Source organism: Neopsephotus bourkii, unplaced genomic scaffold (assembly GCF_033783945.1).
Source record: "Neopsephotus bourkii isolate Nb327-2 ecotype Australia unplaced genomic scaffold, CSIRO-AGI_Nbou_v1 NB_1780, whole genome shotgun sequence".
In the NCBI taxonomy this organism is placed as follows: Eukaryota; Metazoa; Chordata; class Aves; order Psittaciformes; family Psittacidae; genus Neopsephotus; species Neopsephotus bourkii.
This window is the reverse complement of record NW_026902254.1, coordinates 12,314,008-12,330,841: the sequence shown is the minus strand read 5'-3', so window position 1 is coordinate 12,330,841 and position 16,834 is coordinate 12,314,008. Positions and strand designations below refer to the sequence as shown.

Here is a 16,834-nt window from a genome sequence, read left to right as displayed (position 1 = left end):
CTCATTTAGAGGCTCTAAACAGCACTTTTCACCTTTTGAAGTGTCGTAAGTGTAGGACATCAGAATATGTCTGTTTTCATGCTACTGTATCTTTACTGTATTTTATGTATGTTTGGTACTTACCAAAACCACTTCCTCACCTCCTTTTTATTTCTTCCCTCACAAGTGGCGAGTAAGAAAAGAAGCTATGATGGGGCTTGCGCAGCTATACAAGAAGTATTGTCTTCATGCAGAGGCTGGAAAAGATGCTGCAGAGAAAGTGAGCTGGATAAAGGATAAACTTTTGCACATATATTATCAAAATAGCATTGATGACAAGTGAGTCAACCTAAGCCTCCCTAATTTTATTTTTTATAGTGATAAAAAATACTCTGCAAATACGTGTTCATCCTGAAAAGCTGTTATATCTCATCCCATACTTTTGGTTTCAAGTATGATGTATTTCATTATCATATCATTAAGATATTCAGGATGGTTGCATTACTTGGTCATGTGTTCATTCTGCTTACTGTGATGAATAGTAAATGGTCATTAACTGCATGGAAAAAAACCCTGTCAAATTTCTTGTTTACTATAGCCAGTTCTTGTTTGTATTGCTACTTCCCAGAAACTACAGTGTTAAAATCCATGATCTGTGAGTATTGTGCATTTATGTACCACAGTGTATGCACAGACATCTCCTTTTGGTATGCTGTGTAGAAATGGACCCTTCAGTTAGATCAGAAGCTGAAGAAATACCAAGGTGCTTCTGGTGTTGTCTAATTTTACCAGTTGTGTCGCTCAGTCCCTTTAATTTTTTGAAATAATGTTTTGGCTTAAGGGAAAGTATTTTGACGATAGTTTTCAACTCTCGCTATTAACTCTTTGCTTTCATAAGGAGGCCAAACTCTGAGATCACACAAAGAATTTCAGACTAGATTTTTAATGCCGCAGACTCAGAAATTTCTTCATAGTGTTTTTTAGCATCTAAGTTATACAGTCTGCTACCTCAGTATGTTTCATAATCTTGGTAAGTAGTCTTAGTGACTAGTGAATAGGCTAATAGCCTCCTTCAGTTGCCAGTTATGACAGTGAATTCTTACCACTGCGGTGGTGAAGGCTCTTACTTTCTTCATCTGGCTGATCATAATTACACTGCAAGTATCAAATAGTGAAAAATGAGGAAATCTTTACATAGTTTAAACAAAGCTAATTCTGCATATGTATAGGCATCAAATATGCTTTAATTTGCATATTTGACAGATTCATTTGTGGTTTTTTTTTTTCTATCATGTTCATGACTTGCTGTCAGTACACAGGTTTGATGGTGAGCAGTGAATGAATCAGAAGTTCCATACTGAATGGTGCAGATGTTTTCAATGTTCCTGCTCATGAGAAATGTGGAACACTGTCAGGGAAGTGAGGCAGGGAGTTTTAAACAAAGATTATGTCATCAAAGCTGAGTTTCTTTGACATGATTTCTTCTGAAAGTCTGATTAAGCCATTGAATCTGGTCTTTTCATTAGTAGGTATGGACTGTATACTGTTTTTTCTGTGGGTATCCACTGGAAGGTTGGTGGCCTGACTTTCAGTGTTTCTGTAGTTCAGTTTGGTACCTGTGAGGGTGGTGAGGCACTGGAACGGGTTGCCCAGAGAAGGTGTGGATGCCCCATTGCTGGAAGAGTTCAAGGCCAGGTTGGATGGGGCTTTGAACTAGTGAAATGTGTTCCCGCCTATGGCAGGGGACTTGGAACTAAATAATCTTGAAGGTCCCTTCCAACCCAAACTATTCTATGATTCTATCAGTTTTCCATCAAATTAGACTGACAGTTAAGTTCTTGCTCAGTCACAGCATTGGGTTGTTTTCCCCGTCTCAGGGGATAATAATGTATTTCAATGTCATAATTTTCAGAATTAGAAAGTTAGTACTTTTAGCACCTGAAAAGCTATAGATACGCTATGATCTTCTAAAACAGAATGCATCCAATCCTTTAAATATGCAAGCATAGGTCATAATTAGCCAACTCTAGTCTGTGTTCCTTCCCTAATGAGGGAAGAGTATGAAGAGTAACAATGAACACCTGTCTGACCCTTGAGTATTTTTCCATTGTGTGCAGAGGACAACACAAGTTCTTTCAAAATAATAGTGCAGTATCACACAGTATTCAGGCATGAAGTGGAACAGAACAAATCTTCTCCACACATCCTTAACTCTTTCACTTTATAATGGTTTTGGTGTTCTTGACTATTGATGTGCATGTCTACTCAAGATTGAGAACTTCTAACTATATGAACTGTTTATCAACTGTGTGCTCTGGGCTTCTTTGTCTTAACAATAAATGCATGGAGAAGGAGGTAAGATAACATCTTAAACACTGCCCTGTTACCTGCTGTTAATATGCTAGCCAGTGTGACCCAGAGGTATTCTCTATTTGTAAATCTTTACCCTAACGAATGTGGACCAGGAAAGGCATGATACAGCCTTGCCATGTGGATTGACAGTTTCTAGAGCATATAGAATAGAATGACAGGACAAACTAGCCTGGAAGAGAAATTTAAGATAGTCACATCCAACTTTTACCCCAGGTCTGCCAAGTCCACCACTAAACCATGTCAACTAAGGGAAATGTTTCTACATGTCTGTAGAAACTTGGGCTAGAGCCATGTTCATAAATTAGGATAACTCCGATGCCACCAATCGCCTAGCATGTTAAATAAGAGATGGAGTCCCCTGAGATCTGAAGATCCCCAAGCAATTTAGTTCTTGGATTCGTCAGTAGTGAAATGTATATTTATGTATGTTTAAAGGCAGAAAGCCAGGTTTTCTTTAATATGAACAGGGTACCTTGAAATAGTTGTATCCATATTCATGATCATACTTTTATTCTTCTGCCTAGCCATTCCTCTTGGAATTTTCTTTGAGCAGAAACAAAGTGTGTTTGAAACCTGTGCTGCCTTCTATGATCTTTGTATAAGACACTCCCAGAGTATTTACTGGTTGTGAATCACTGTGAAATAGTTTGTAAAATTAACTACACAAGGTATTTGTCCGTAAATATCATATTGTGTAACTTGAACATCATTCACAGCTCTCATTGCTGTGGATTAAATGAAGGTGTGAATTATTTCTTCATTTGGGGGATGGTTATTAATGAACTGTACAGTCATATTTTGTAGTTCAGGTTGTGTATTTTATGTAAAACTTTAAATAGGTGTTATTGTTTTTTTAAAACGAGACAGTTGGAGACCATTTTTGCTGGTTTGGTTTGCTCTTACTTAGTTTTCCTTTTGGTGCTTTTGTGGTACACCTTCTGGTGTTCCTTTGTCTCTGCCTTTTTAATTCTGATTTTTAGCTCCTGCAGTAGAATACAGGAATATAACTCAGAGGGGGGTGGGGGGGTAAAAATCTGAAGTATCCTTGAGGGAAGGGTTAAGATAAAACTGAGGGAAAAAAAAAAACAAAAAGCAAAACATTTGAAACTACTCATTTTTCTTCTCTGTTTGGGCTCTTTATTCTCTGTATCCCTCTGTCTTTTGTATGAGAGTGAACAAAGAATGGTTCTCAGAGCCTAGAGAAAAAAGAAAATTTGGATGGTGACAAAGCAGTTACTCCCTCTTAAAGGTGAAAATGAAAGAACATGGACAAGCTCTCAAGAAGCAGTTCTTGCTAATCTTTCTATCAACAATGGAAAAGATCTTTACAGATGAGAAAAAGACCACTACTTTTTTGTCTTCTCTGATGAAAAATCTAATTTCAATGACTTCTGATATTTCTTGGGTTTTTCATCTGTCTAAAAGTTATCACCACTTTTGAAAATGTACAGTTGTTATCTCTTTTCCTGCAGATTATTAGTAGAAAAAATCTTTGCTCAGTATCTCGTTCCACACAATTTAGAAACGGAAGAGCGAATGAAGTGCTTGTACTATTTGTATGCTAGCTTGGATCCAAATGCTGTCAAGTGAGTATAGCTTCTATTGAGAAAATGCTTGCTTTCTCAGCTTTTTCCAACATCTATATAATCTTCCTTGTCTTATCAGCATTTAAATAAAAATATAAGTAATTGATGCTTAGCATTATTTGCAAGAGTATTTCAGAACATTTTTATATAGAAAATCCACATGTCCATTAGACAAAACAATACCTTGATATTTGAAGACTGGTTTTATCTATTTGTTTTCATCCAGTGAGCATAATGCAGAGTTAAAAATGTCCAAGTAGTGAATTCTAGATTGGCTCTATATTAGGGTCCATGATGAAGGTATCTGTAACTGAATTTTTTATTTATACTGGCCTGTGTTTTATGTTGGAAAATGTTATCTTCAAGATGATTTGTGTGTTTGTGAGGCATACTGTGGCTGTCCCACTATGTGAAATTGTTCCAAGCAGAATAATAAGAGAGGGGATGTTCTGTAAAAAGAGAAAATCAGTTCCACCTTGCTTGGAACACGTTTGTTTAATACGTGGTAGGTTTTGATTGTACCTAGCAGATGTTGCACTTGTAGTAATAAACAGGGTTGGTTATTTATGTTACATCCAGCATGTTCTTGTCATGGATAAATGGGTAAGCTTTGCTTTTCTGGTTTTGCACTTTTGCAGAGCACTGAATGAGATGTGGAAGTGCCAGAACATGCTAAGGAGTCACGTACGGGAATTACTAGACTTGCATAAGCAACCCACTGTACGGTTTTGAAAATATTAATACTTTATACAATGGACCTGCTAGATTAATTTATTGTGAGGTGTTTAATACTATATATTGGGAAAAGTAAAAAAAAATCATGTTTTTCGTCTGCTTTTGACAGACCTTTTTTGTTTTCATTTTACAGTGTATTTTGAGAGTGGAATATGTTGTGATGTAAAGCAATGATTTAGTTGTTCGCTTGAAATCAAAAGTTTTTGAGTACTTATACTGAAATTTTATTTATAAGCATATCTTCAAACTACCACAAACTTTAAATAGAAGGGCATTGCTTTGGGGGTGTGGTGTGTTTTGGAGTTGGATATGGAGGAATTATTTGGGGGTTTTTATTGAGGTTTTTTACCCAACAGCTTATTTTTATCTGCTACATGAATTAGTGAAATGTTTTAGCTCTTTGATATTGCAAGGTTTTCTTTCCCCTTTTTTCCGTGTGTAGTAGCGGCTAATGATGCTGTTAGACTATTCCAGTGCTCATTCTTAAAATAGAAACATAAACCATAAGATTGCAGAGTAGACTGTAGTGCTGGAGAGGTAACAGGTCAGCTTAAAGGTATATTTGTATAAGGGACATATCACTGATTTGTTTGTTTGTTTTTGCTGTTGTCCTCAGTCAGAAGCAAACAGTGCTGCCATGTTTGGAAAGCTGATGACCATAGCAAGTAAGTGCTAATGAGTCCTGTAAACCATTACTGCAGCATTCCTGGAAATTGTATTTCTGTGAATATTGGCATACTGAAGTGGCAGATTTATTTTATGAGGAATTGTGTTTAATCTTACAGAAAATCTTCCAGATCCTGGAAAAGCACAAGATTTTGTGAAGAAATTCAATCAGGTTCTGGGAGATGATGAGAAACTTCGGTCCCAGCTTGAGCTGTTAATTAGCCCGACGTGTTCTTGCAAACAGGCAGATGTCTGTGTGGTAAGGAAATGGAAAAGCAAGCTTTCATGCTTCAAATGTTTGTGCTTAAACTGGTTCTTTGGAGTTCGTGGTCTCTTCTGGTACTTCAACATGATTTTTATATTTTTCTGATTTTCATAAAATACCTTTTTGGTTAACCTGTAGAGATTATGGAAAATACAGTTTACGATCATAATCTTGCTTCCTGTTGAAAGCAGTAGCTTTATTCCTTCCTGGAATTATGAGCATCAAGAATGAAATCTAAAAGAAGTGCCTGTTCTGTAGTTCCTAAATTGTCTTCTGACACTGGAGAAATTTCTGAGTACCAACAAGCCAAATATTACACTCTGAAATTTGTACAGGGAAGGGAACAGAATGACCTTAAGAACTATGTCCAAATCACTTGATGTAGAAAGTATGTCTCCTCCTAAACTAGTAAACTTTGTTCATTGGGAATGTAGCGATGCAATTTCAAAAGGAAGGTTTCTTCCCTCTTCCTGAAAATAATTTAGCATAACGGAACAATTTCCTAGTCTGTAGGGTCTGCAGCATTCAGCCATTTAGGAGAAGGAATGTCAAGGAGTCATTTCTTTGAGAGATTTTTAGACTTACCCTCAAAACATAAAATAACTACTGTTCACCTTCTGCTGGGTTTGCAGCTGAATTTAGTGCTCTTGACATCTGGGGCATTCAGAGGGGAAAACCAGGTTTGGGGATCCAAAGCAAGTACGTAGGATCTGAACATCTGTTGTAGCAAAGGTACACATCTGCAGGTAGTGCTGTTTTTTTCATTATTTCTTATGAAATCTCAGATATACAACAGGGCTACCTTCAGATTTATGCATTACTTGTCAATGTAGCTATTTAAATTGCATCTACATTACAACGTAAGTCTCCCTTGATTCTGTTTTGGTTTTAGCTTGAAGAACTCTTCTAAATGAAGAACATGTAGAAATCTAAATGCATCTTGCATTCAAATAGTTTGTAAAGCATGTCTGCTTTCAATATAATGTGATAAAGATCTGGAGCTAACAGCCCCCCTTAAGAATACGTTTCACTGTATAGACAATCTGTGGTTAGAAGAAGTGGCTATATTTAGCTTATTCAACACGCTTAAGAAGTAAGTAAAATGAGTACAGTTCTTGTTTGTGTCTAACATTCTTGTAGAGAGAGATAGCCCGGAAACTTGCAAATCCTAAGCAGCCAACAAATCCTTTTCTGGAAATGGTCAAATTTCTCTTGGAAAGAATTGCCCCTGTACATATTGACTCAGAAGCCATTAGGTAAGTTTCAAAGCTCATACTAACTCATAATGATTATAAAGATGATGTGAATGATGAGGGGGAGGAGTTTAAAAAAAGGGGGTATTTTCTTGGGATTTAAAATAATCTGTCGTAGAATTAAAAAATATGCTTTTTAAAAATAAATATTTTATGTAGATGTCTTAGTTTGCAGCAGCCTGGGTGGCTGGGCTTGCAGAGGATGCAGTTTTACAGGGGTTTTTAATACTTTTTTGCAGTGCTGTCTGCAAATGATTTTTAAAAAATCAGTAGTTGTTCCTGGTGAAAGTGCTATTTGTGGAACTTCTGGTGAAAAATACCATCATAATTTTCACGTAATTAGCTGCAACAGTCCTGCATATAGCAGTTGAAGTAATTAGCTTTTGTGGGATTGTGTAAGAGAGTGTTTGGATTTCTTTTGAGACTGTCTGGCAAGCTAATTGCATTCTGAAATTCATGCAACTGTGTGTTGATCTGAATGCTGCCAATGTGGTGGGTTTTCTTTGGGGTTTTTTGTTTGTTTGTTTTATTCCTTCCCACTTCTCCCCAGAAAACTTAAGTCTGTATAAAGCTTAACTCAGAAGGAAAAGGAATGATTGAATACCTTGATTACAAAACAAAACCAAAAAATCAAAAAATCAAACATCACACAACCTCCCCCTATAATGAACTATTGTGTTCCCTTTATTTATTGTCAAAACCAGGTAATCTTTGTACATTGTCACACTCATTTGCTTTTTTTCTTTTTGTGTCTGTTATTTCAGTGCACTAGTAAAACTAATGAATAAATCCATAGAGGGGACAGCTGATGATGAAGAGGAGGGTGTAAGTCCTGACACTGCTATTCGTGCAGGACTTGAACTTCTCAAGGTAATCTACATTAATGCAGCTATAGTTTGTAATAGAAGGGACAAAAGTGGTATGACTAATGAATTAATGTTAGCATGGTTTTAATAGTTATTATTTAGATAATTACTTTTTCAGTGTATGAATGTGTTTAGTTATTTAATACTTGAGAAAAGAATAATGTAAGGAATGTTTTGGGTTGGTTTGTTGTTTTTTTTTAAAGAAGTATGGTTTGAGAAGGGTGCCTAGACTTGAAATACGCACATTCAAGCAGAAATTGGTTTCTGCTTAGGGGAGTAATTTAGAAGAAAGTGCAGAGGTAAAGTGAGAGGAAGAGAAATGGGGAAATTAGGAGGTGTACATTCTTTTGGGCCTGTGTGATACTGGAAGGAGGGCAAGCAATAAACTCAAGAGCCAAGTTATGCAGAGGAGAAAAAAGGAGGATGGGGGAACTTGTGTTCTGCTTGGTGGTGAGAGATGGCTGGGTAGAAAGGAGGATTTTAAATATTTGGAAAACATGTGTGATGGATTTGGCAGTTCACTGATGAGACTATATTTTCAACATGTTACAAAGGGAAGTATGAAAACAGAGAGAGGAGGGCAAGGTTACATAATTTTCTTTTCAGAAGTGTGAGTGAATGAGGTGGAATTTATGGAGACACATCACACCAAATTTGGTAATGGCAGCCATGGCAGAAATAGTTATATGGAAGCATGCAAAGAAGTAATGTAACTCAGAAATCTGACAAGGTTGAAGATTCTGTTGCTGTGACATGGGTATTTTTGAGAATGTTATTTCACTCATTGAAGTTATTTCACTTGTGCAAGTGGGCAACTCTGATTGAAGAAACCAAGATAAATCCAAAGATTTCACAAAATACACGCAACTTTTCATTGTTCTCCCTACCTTACGTTATCTGAAATATACCTAATACAGTTTTGCTTTGGGGGAAGCTCTTGTTCTCTCAGACCTTGAATGTCTGCATGCTTAGTTTGTTTTTGATGTTTATTCTATTTAACAGGATGTGTTATATTTCATTGGCTTTAGATTAAAAGGCTAGGAATCCATTTTGTTTGTAGGTATCTTACCTTCGTCCATTTTTTTCCTGCTCAGAGACTATAGATTCTGGAGAAGTTAAGATTTCAGTCTGGTTAAGTTGAAAAAAACCCATTCTTAAGCATATTGTAATATAGATGAATACTTTTGAATAAGTGTTCATTTTAATAAATACATTTACATATTCAAGTAATGTAGTATCTTACAAAATATTTGGAGGATGGGAGGCCCTGAAGAACAAAGCATAGATTAGTTTATTTGAAAATGTTTATATCACATTCCCCAAAATGGACTTACTGAAGGTAATAATCTCATATGAGCATGTAATAGCTATTGATGATGATGGTAATGCTCATAAACAGCAATAATTTTGTTTTTCTGATGATTCATTTACCGTAAATAAATACCCCTTTGTTTTAATGTCTATCTGCAGGTTCTGTCCTTTACACATCCTACCTCGTTCCACTCTGCAGAGACCTACGAGTCTCTGCTTCAGTGCCTCAGGATGGAAGATGATAAGGTAGCTGAGGCAGCCATACAGATTTTCAGAAACACGGGTCACAAAATAGAAACAGATTTGCCACAGATAAGATCGTGAGTGTATTTCTTTACATGCAGCTTTTCATACCTGGAATTCTTCCTCTTGATCGTTTATTCAGTATGTTGCCCCTAGAATTAACTTCATAGTCTTGTAAATGTGAACAGCTTCTCTTCCATCATTTTGTATTCCTCTACTACCTTTCTATCTCTTAGTGTTTTGTGTTCTGGGAATGCTTGTGTATTTATTGAAGATGATAGGTGGTACTTTAAACTCTTCTTATAGTAGACATATTAAAAGCAGTGTGTATCATGTTTCCCAGGTTACAAAATAAGCAACAGCAAGAATATGCTGAAGATATAATTCTTTGGCATCGTTTCTACTCCTGTCTGCCCTTCACGCAGTTTTTCTATCTTTGTAAGGAAGAAAAGTATAATCTGTGATGGTTCACAGCTCTGTTTGTTATAAAACAAGTTGGGAAACAAGATCCAAAAGCAGGCATGAATTTCTAACAAAGAATAATTGGCTCTCTGTAAGTCATCATTATACAATTCATGATTTAACTGCTGATTAAAGCAGCGTAATCTACTAGGTATTCACAGGCTATTGAAAACCTTGGGGGTAACATCTAAGACCTTAAAATTAGCCTCTTAGTAACTAACTAATCCAGATTATAGAGCACAGGTTTCAAATTCTTCTTTATTGAAATAGCATCTCGGATATTACCATGCTGAACTGCATACCAGCGTACATGTGAAGTTTTCAGGGAACTGAAGAGGCAACCTGAGCAATTTTTGTGGATTTGAGTCAGATTTTGGGCAAAAGAAAAATGTTGGAAGCTCACATACAAGACTTCTTTTAAGACATTTGTAGGAGTGAAGAGAAAAAAAAACACAGCAATCCCCATTGCCAGTATAGTTCCCAGTATAGTAGTCTGTTACTTCCAGTTGTCTGTACTTCCCTACTAGAGTTTAGTCAAAACTGCACATTGCTGGGATATGCCATCTTCTGTCAAAGGAGCTCATATTGCTGACGTTCCTTTTGGCTTCATGCCGTAGCAAGGTATTGCTGAAGTCTAGTCTGGGCAGTCTCAAATAACTTAAAAATATAACTGTCAAAATGGAGGTTTAGCCTTTGGGATGGTTTACAAGCAGGTCAGGTTAATGTTCTGAAAGCCAAAACCAGGTTAGTGTGTTTATAGTGACACAAAAAGAAGTCTTAGGACAAGTAGATGTTCCAGATTTTATATTCAGAAATCTTTAACATAAACAGAAGATTTTATATAATCAGCAAGATAGTTTGTTTCAAGTGGCCTGTGTTTTGTTGTTATGTTGGGGTTTTTTAAACCACTTGTTTAAAGCAAGCAGGCTGCTTGCTGTCCTTTGAAGCAGTGTTCAGCAGCAGTAACCCAAGTTCTTCCTCATGTGGACTGCCATATGACTCTAGAGTGATGGAAGCATTGGCCATGCTCAGATAGAGCCTGTGCACTATGTGTAAACTTGTAGATGTAAACATTTAAAGGTGCGTGTAAACATGTCAGGTTTCACCTTTTGTAGATGTATGTCAGTTGTGATGTGAGGAGGTATATGGTGTGCAAATGGTGCATCAATGCTTGGCAAAGTCCCTTTAGTGTGCCCATATTTACACTATGAAATTTGTAGGTTAGGCATTGGAGCATATTTTAACTAGCTTTTACTGAATTCTTTGCTACTTTGGTTCTTAATCCAATTTTTTGTAGATTGCAAATTGCATTTTGAAATGTTTTGTTTAATGTTCACAGAACACTAATTCCCATTTTGCATCAGAAAGCAAAAAGAGGCACTCCTCATCAGGCAAAACAGGCTGTTCACTGTATACATGCCATATTTTCAAATAAAGAAGTGCAACTTGCACAGATCTTCGAGGTATGTCTTGCTTTTTTTTCTACGATCCGTTTCTGTTGTTCTTAATTGATACTGCTAATTAACATTAATTCAGACTGTTTATTAACATAATTTATGAGGTTGGGAAACATACAGGTGCATGGTAGTCAAGATAAGCTGTTAATATTACATAGCAAATAATTAATGTTTCTCTCTTACAGTCAAGATTTTGTACTATTCTGAAGCCTGATAGGTAGGGTATTCCTTTTTGTCTACACAGGAAAAGTTTGGGGAAAGTAAGCTAAATATGCTGGAATGATGTACACTGAATTCCATGAGGACATTTAGCAGATACTCAATGAGAGATAACGTCCTCTACTTTCAAACTTTTATTAAATCGCTTTGCTTTAAGGTCCTTGCAGGTACAGCACTTTCTTACAAAGGAAGCTAGTGCAGAATAACTACTTGACTCTTCAGCTCAGACATTAGCTTACTGCTTGCTTAGACAAGTTGTAAAGCAGAAAGTCGCCTTCTCCATCCCAGAGGGTTTATTACTTTTCACTGTAATCTCTTAAATAATAACATTATTAATCTGCAGTTGTAGAGTATTTTAGGTCCTTAATCTTGGCTATCTTTGAACCTGGTCATAATTCACAAGTGTGAAAAGCTTTGACTTTAAGAGTTTGATCTCTGCTTAGACTTCTCTGAGAGTGCATGTTCCTTCCCTAACACCAGAATATGATGAGAGAATGCTGGGTGATACAACAGCACAGAATTATCCTGATGATTGTTTCCTGGAAGGGCAATACTGATTGCTAATAGCAATGTCCCTAGTAGTTTCCAAGTGTTTTTTACCTGCTATTATTTTCTGCCATTTGCAGTTAAAATTTAGGTTTTCACAGCTCCTGAACAGAACTGAGACAGAGTTTTTCCCATGTCTCCCAGGTCTGAATGCATTTCTCCATTAAAATGGGAAGAGATTGTAAAATTTGTTTTGCCTGTATATCATGAGATTTTTGGTTACTCTCTTAATTAGGAAATTCTTTCTCCATTTTTATTTGCTATTTTTATTAATTCTTATAGAAAAACTGTGAAACTCAGTAGCAATGCAGCAGGAAAACAAATTATTTTTAGGCATGCTAATTTACTTACTTATTTATAGCTGATTCTTTTATTTTTTTCCCCCCATTCCTCAGCCTCTTAGTAGAAGTTTGAATGCTGATGTACCAGAACAACTTATAACTCCATTAGTCTCATTGGGTCATATTTCTATGTTGGCTCCAGACCAGTTTGCTTCTCCAATGAAATCTGTTGTTGCAAACTTCATTGTGAAAGATCTTCTAATGAATGACAGGGTAAGATTTTTTTATTTTTTTTAAAGTCCTTATTATTCTGTTTGCTTGTTGTCAGCTCTGTGGGGAGTAGAGCTTTTTCTGTTGAATAAGTAAATAAAGAAATGTTCTGTAAATAGCTAGTACAGTGATAATTGCATTATAAAAGATCTTTGTGTGGAAGACAGCTTAGTCCTTGACTTTTTTCCATTTTTACTTCTGCATTTTCTGTATGAGTTGAACCAGTTCTTAAACTTACATGAACGTCTGTAGTCAACAGGTGAGAAAAATGGAAAATTGTGGTCTCCAGATGAAGAAGTTTCTCCAGAAGTACTAGCAAAGGTGAGTGATCTGCTGTCAGTAATAATGCCTATATTTGAGGTTAAAAATCTACTTTTTTTCCAAGTTGTGAAACAGAGAGTATTAAAATAAATCCATTTGAATACCTTTGCATTAGTCTCCTTAGAATATGCAGTGTTGTGGAGTTTTTGTTGATTATACACAGTTGTAGAACTGTTGAAAGTTACTCATTTTGGTGTTTTCACTTACCAATATTAATTATGCTGAATGTTGAGAAAATTGAGATTCAAAAGATCATTTTCCTTCCAAGAAAATAGATTTGACTTCACTGACTGTAAACAGAGTTGAAATAAATTGACACCCTAATAAATTGTGTTCATTCAACTTTACAGGCTATTTACTGTGAACCCTTGTCCATGTCTAGAAATGTTTATTTAGTTGCTCTTTAATCATGTAGCAAGTATCCGGCATCATCTAGATGCACTTGGTGAAGACACTGAACCATATTTGAAATGTCCTTATGTCACAGACTGCTACTTCCTCCTTCACTCTGTAAATAGTTACTGCTCAGTTCTGTTCCTTAAAAATAAATAGGCTCAAAAAAATAAAGGATTCTGTGGACATGTCCATTTGACAGCAGTAGGTTTTAGTGACTTACCAACTCTAGGAAGTAAGTTCATTGTTGATTTGTTTGTGTTTGATAGGTGCAAGCAATTAAACTTTTGGTACGCTGGCTGTTGGGTATGAAAAACAACCAGTCAAAATCTGCAAATTCCACGCTCCGGTTATTATCAGCTATGCTCGTCAGCGAAGGAGACTTGACAGAACAGAAGCGGATCAGGTTAGATTTTTGTTCCTTTCAGGCTACCGTCAATTTTGTTGTGGAATTTCAAAGAATATTAATTATTTTGGAGTTTCTTTAGAATTTTAAAGTGAGAGCAGTGTTGGGTAATGGGATGTTAGAAAACAGATCTGATTGGAATTCAGTATTCGGAGTGAAATGGCAGAACAAAAATATGCTTGCTGCTCCTACTTTCTTGTAATTTACTAATAATTTAACTCGGAACCCTGTAGATATCTTGACAGTAAAAGACATACTAGGGAGTAAAAGACCGGCAGGAGTGTCTTTGAAAACAACTGAGTGATGAAATTTAGCACACTTGGGAGTTGGGTGATTTTGGGTGGAGCTTTTTTATTCCAGCAGTGAGGTAACTTTGCACCTCATCTTCATTCTGAGGGTGAGGGAAGGAAAGATAAAACCTGTGGCAAAAGCATTGCTTTCATTTAGACAGTGATATGAAAACAAGAGACTTTACTCATTTCAGTATTTTACTAGAACCAGTTATTTTGTGGGGAAAGCAAGCACCTTATTTTCACAGGTTTGGTCGGATTAATTTAGCTCAATCTGAAGTTACAGAACTGCGATCTAATCTGACAAAGGAAAGCCTTAATTGCTCATTGATCTTAAAAAAAGAAGAAATCATGACATGCAAGTAATTTAAGAATCATTGAGTGAGTTTTGTTTTGTTGTTTTTTTCCTCTCATGTTTGTATAGCAAATCAGATATGTCTCGACTTCGGTTAGCTGCTGGTAGTGCAATAATGAAGCTTGCACAGGAACCCTGTTACCATGAAATAATTACTCCAGAACAGTTCCAGCTCTGTGCACTTGTCATTAATGTAAGTAACTGCATTTGAATTGAAGTGACTTTTAATTAATTGAGTTCAGAGTCCTTACATCTGAACTTCTGTTGCCGCTACACTGAGTATTTTCTGTTTCTCACTGCAGCTTTTAAGAGTTCTTGAAATTTCACGATACTGCGCTACACCTGTTGATACTTTAAAAAGTCTCCTCATGATTCCACCTAGAACGCCTCTTTTATTTTTGTGTGTTTTCCTGTTTTAAACCCAAGATTTTTATAGTTGCAGTCTTTGTATTTTGCTGTAGGATGAGTGCTACCAAGTGAGGCAGATATTTGCCCAGAAACTGCATAAGGCACTTGTGAAATTACTGCTCCCTTTGGAATATATGGCAATCTTTGCTTTGTGTGCCAAAGACCCTGTGAAGGAGAGAAGAGCACATGCCAGACAGTGCTTGCTCAAAAACATCAGTATACGAAGAGAATATATTAAGCAGAATCCTATGGCTAATGGTTAGTATATCAGTAAGATTGTTAAGAACAGTCAAATAGTAAACTGAAAGGAATAATGGTTGAAACTAAAGCAAATTGCTTCTGTAAAGAAATACTGAATAATTTGTTTCCTCATCTTTATATTAGACACATTCAAATCTTAATTTACTTGGTTTAGCATTAGCATAAACCATAAAATACTTTTCTGTACATTGCTAAGAATTACACTTGTCAAATATAGTGTTGTTACTGTGGTAGTTGTATTGCTCAAAAAATAAAATGGTGGTATTTGATATTTGAGGCTTTATCAGTGTTCCTGACATAAGATGAAGTAGTTTCTTAGTAGTAAAACTCACTCATTTCTTTTTAATGATTCATTAAAAGTAAAATTTGTAGGAAGAAAATGCAAGTTGAAATTTTTACACTCCACATTTGAAAAAGTAATACTCTGAAAAAGTGTTTCTTGTGATGTGCATGTGGGGGTAATATAGATTATGATTATTTTCTTTTGTTATTGTAGAAAAATTGCTATCCTTGCTGCCTGAATATGTGGTACCATATATGATTCACTTACTGGCACATGATCCAGATTTCACAAAACCTCAGGATATTGATCAACTTCGTGATGTCAAAGAGTAAGTGCCAAATGATTCTAGAACTGTTCTGCTGAGAATTTTTCCGTGCTTGGAGAAAATTGATTAGGAAGAGACGTACTCTTTGCTTCGTCAATGGCATTTTGCAAAACAGTAATCAGGAAAGTATATAACACTTTAACCAAGGGAAGAAGGCATCAACAATTGCTTAGCAGTATATTATGAAAGCCCAAATGGTAGCCTGTAGGTCATACCATAGTATACCAAATAAGTGAAGTTGTCTTCTCATGAAGTGAGGTAATGATTTTAGATTCTTGTATTTGTGTCTAGGAATTATCTGTAGAATTTCCCAACGCACTAAGTGATGCCAAGCAGTGTCAGTTCAGATATTGTAAGATACGGAGATTTTTCCAAGACTTAAAACCAATTTGTTTTTCTTTTTTCCCCTATGCAAATCTGCTAGAATTCATGTTAAGTTTTCTGCTGACTTATCATTTGGACTATATGCCTGCAGTGCAGCTTAGTGCATCTTGATGTATTCAGCACAGATTAGCGTACACAAGCCTGTCATAAAGAAGCATGTTCTGTACTGCTTCCAGTTTGAGACCTTCTTGTATGCCTCAAATAATCTTTCATACCTTAAGTATAACTTTTGTATTCCTTTGTGTTTTGTAATGAATTTTAAAAAAATAGTTAAGTTTTGACACTTTCTAGAAGTTGTTAAAGCACACACATACACATAGACACACAGAGCTTTGGTTTTAGTGTTTTGGGGTTTTTTCTTCTGTTTATTTTTGGTGGAACTGTGAGCACTGTTGCTCTTACAAAGACATGTATAGCCACATACTACATCATCAGAAAAGCAGTTCATTCTTGGTACAGATAGGTGAGTTCACATCTTAATTCTTTTTGCACCTTCACCTATGAGGGTCTAAGCCTGATTCTTTCTTTAAATGAAAAAATCTGTTTTGATTTCTGGGTTACTTGTCTCACACCTGGTCAGAATCTGGAGTCAGTGGAGACTTCTTACCTAATTATCAAGTCTGCATTTTGTCCCAGGACCCCCTTCCAACATCTGAAAGCATCCTGCAGCATGTGCTGTATCCAAAATATATCGAACAAATTCTGATTCACAGTTCTTGACTTAATACTTATCCAAGAAGTGCTTTCTGTAGTGCACTAGAGTTTGTTTTTTTGGTTTTTTTTTGACCCCCTTTGTGTAGCTTTTCTTTGTTGTCAGATTTCCTCCCTCATGCTTGTCACAGGCTGGCTAAATTAGCCAGAGAGGACTGTTCCAAACAAAGAAATACTCTACAGGA

The 16,834-nt window shown here is 36.1% G+C and overlaps 1 protein-coding gene across 2 annotated transcripts in view; it reads left to right on the top strand.

Moving 5' to 3' along the window:
- The window catches only part of PDS5A (PDS5 cohesin associated factor A), a 77,776-nt gene that overhangs the window by 45,266 nt on the left and 15,676 nt on the right, over positions 1 to 16,834 (top strand). For both annotated transcript variants that reach the window (XM_061379668.1, XM_061379667.1), the window contains exons 12-26: positions 167 to 318; positions 3,825 to 3,938; positions 4,577 to 4,658; positions 5,290 to 5,338; positions 5,459 to 5,598; positions 6,745 to 6,860; positions 7,622 to 7,727; positions 9,194 to 9,354; positions 11,079 to 11,202; positions 12,357 to 12,515; positions 12,765 to 12,833; positions 13,496 to 13,632; positions 14,347 to 14,470; positions 14,739 to 14,943; positions 15,443 to 15,557. In XM_061379668.1, the coding sequence (XP_061235652.1) occupies positions 167 to 318; positions 3,825 to 3,938; positions 4,577 to 4,658; positions 5,290 to 5,338; positions 5,459 to 5,598; positions 6,745 to 6,860; positions 7,622 to 7,727; positions 9,194 to 9,354; positions 11,079 to 11,202; positions 12,357 to 12,515; positions 12,765 to 12,833; positions 13,496 to 13,632; positions 14,347 to 14,470; positions 14,739 to 14,943; positions 15,443 to 15,557 (1,853 nt within the window). The remainder of the gene's footprint in view (positions 1 to 166; positions 319 to 3,824; positions 3,939 to 4,576; positions 4,659 to 5,289; positions 5,339 to 5,458; positions 5,599 to 6,744; positions 6,861 to 7,621; positions 7,728 to 9,193; positions 9,355 to 11,078; positions 11,203 to 12,356; positions 12,516 to 12,764; positions 12,834 to 13,495; positions 13,633 to 14,346; positions 14,471 to 14,738; positions 14,944 to 15,442; positions 15,558 to 16,834) is intronic.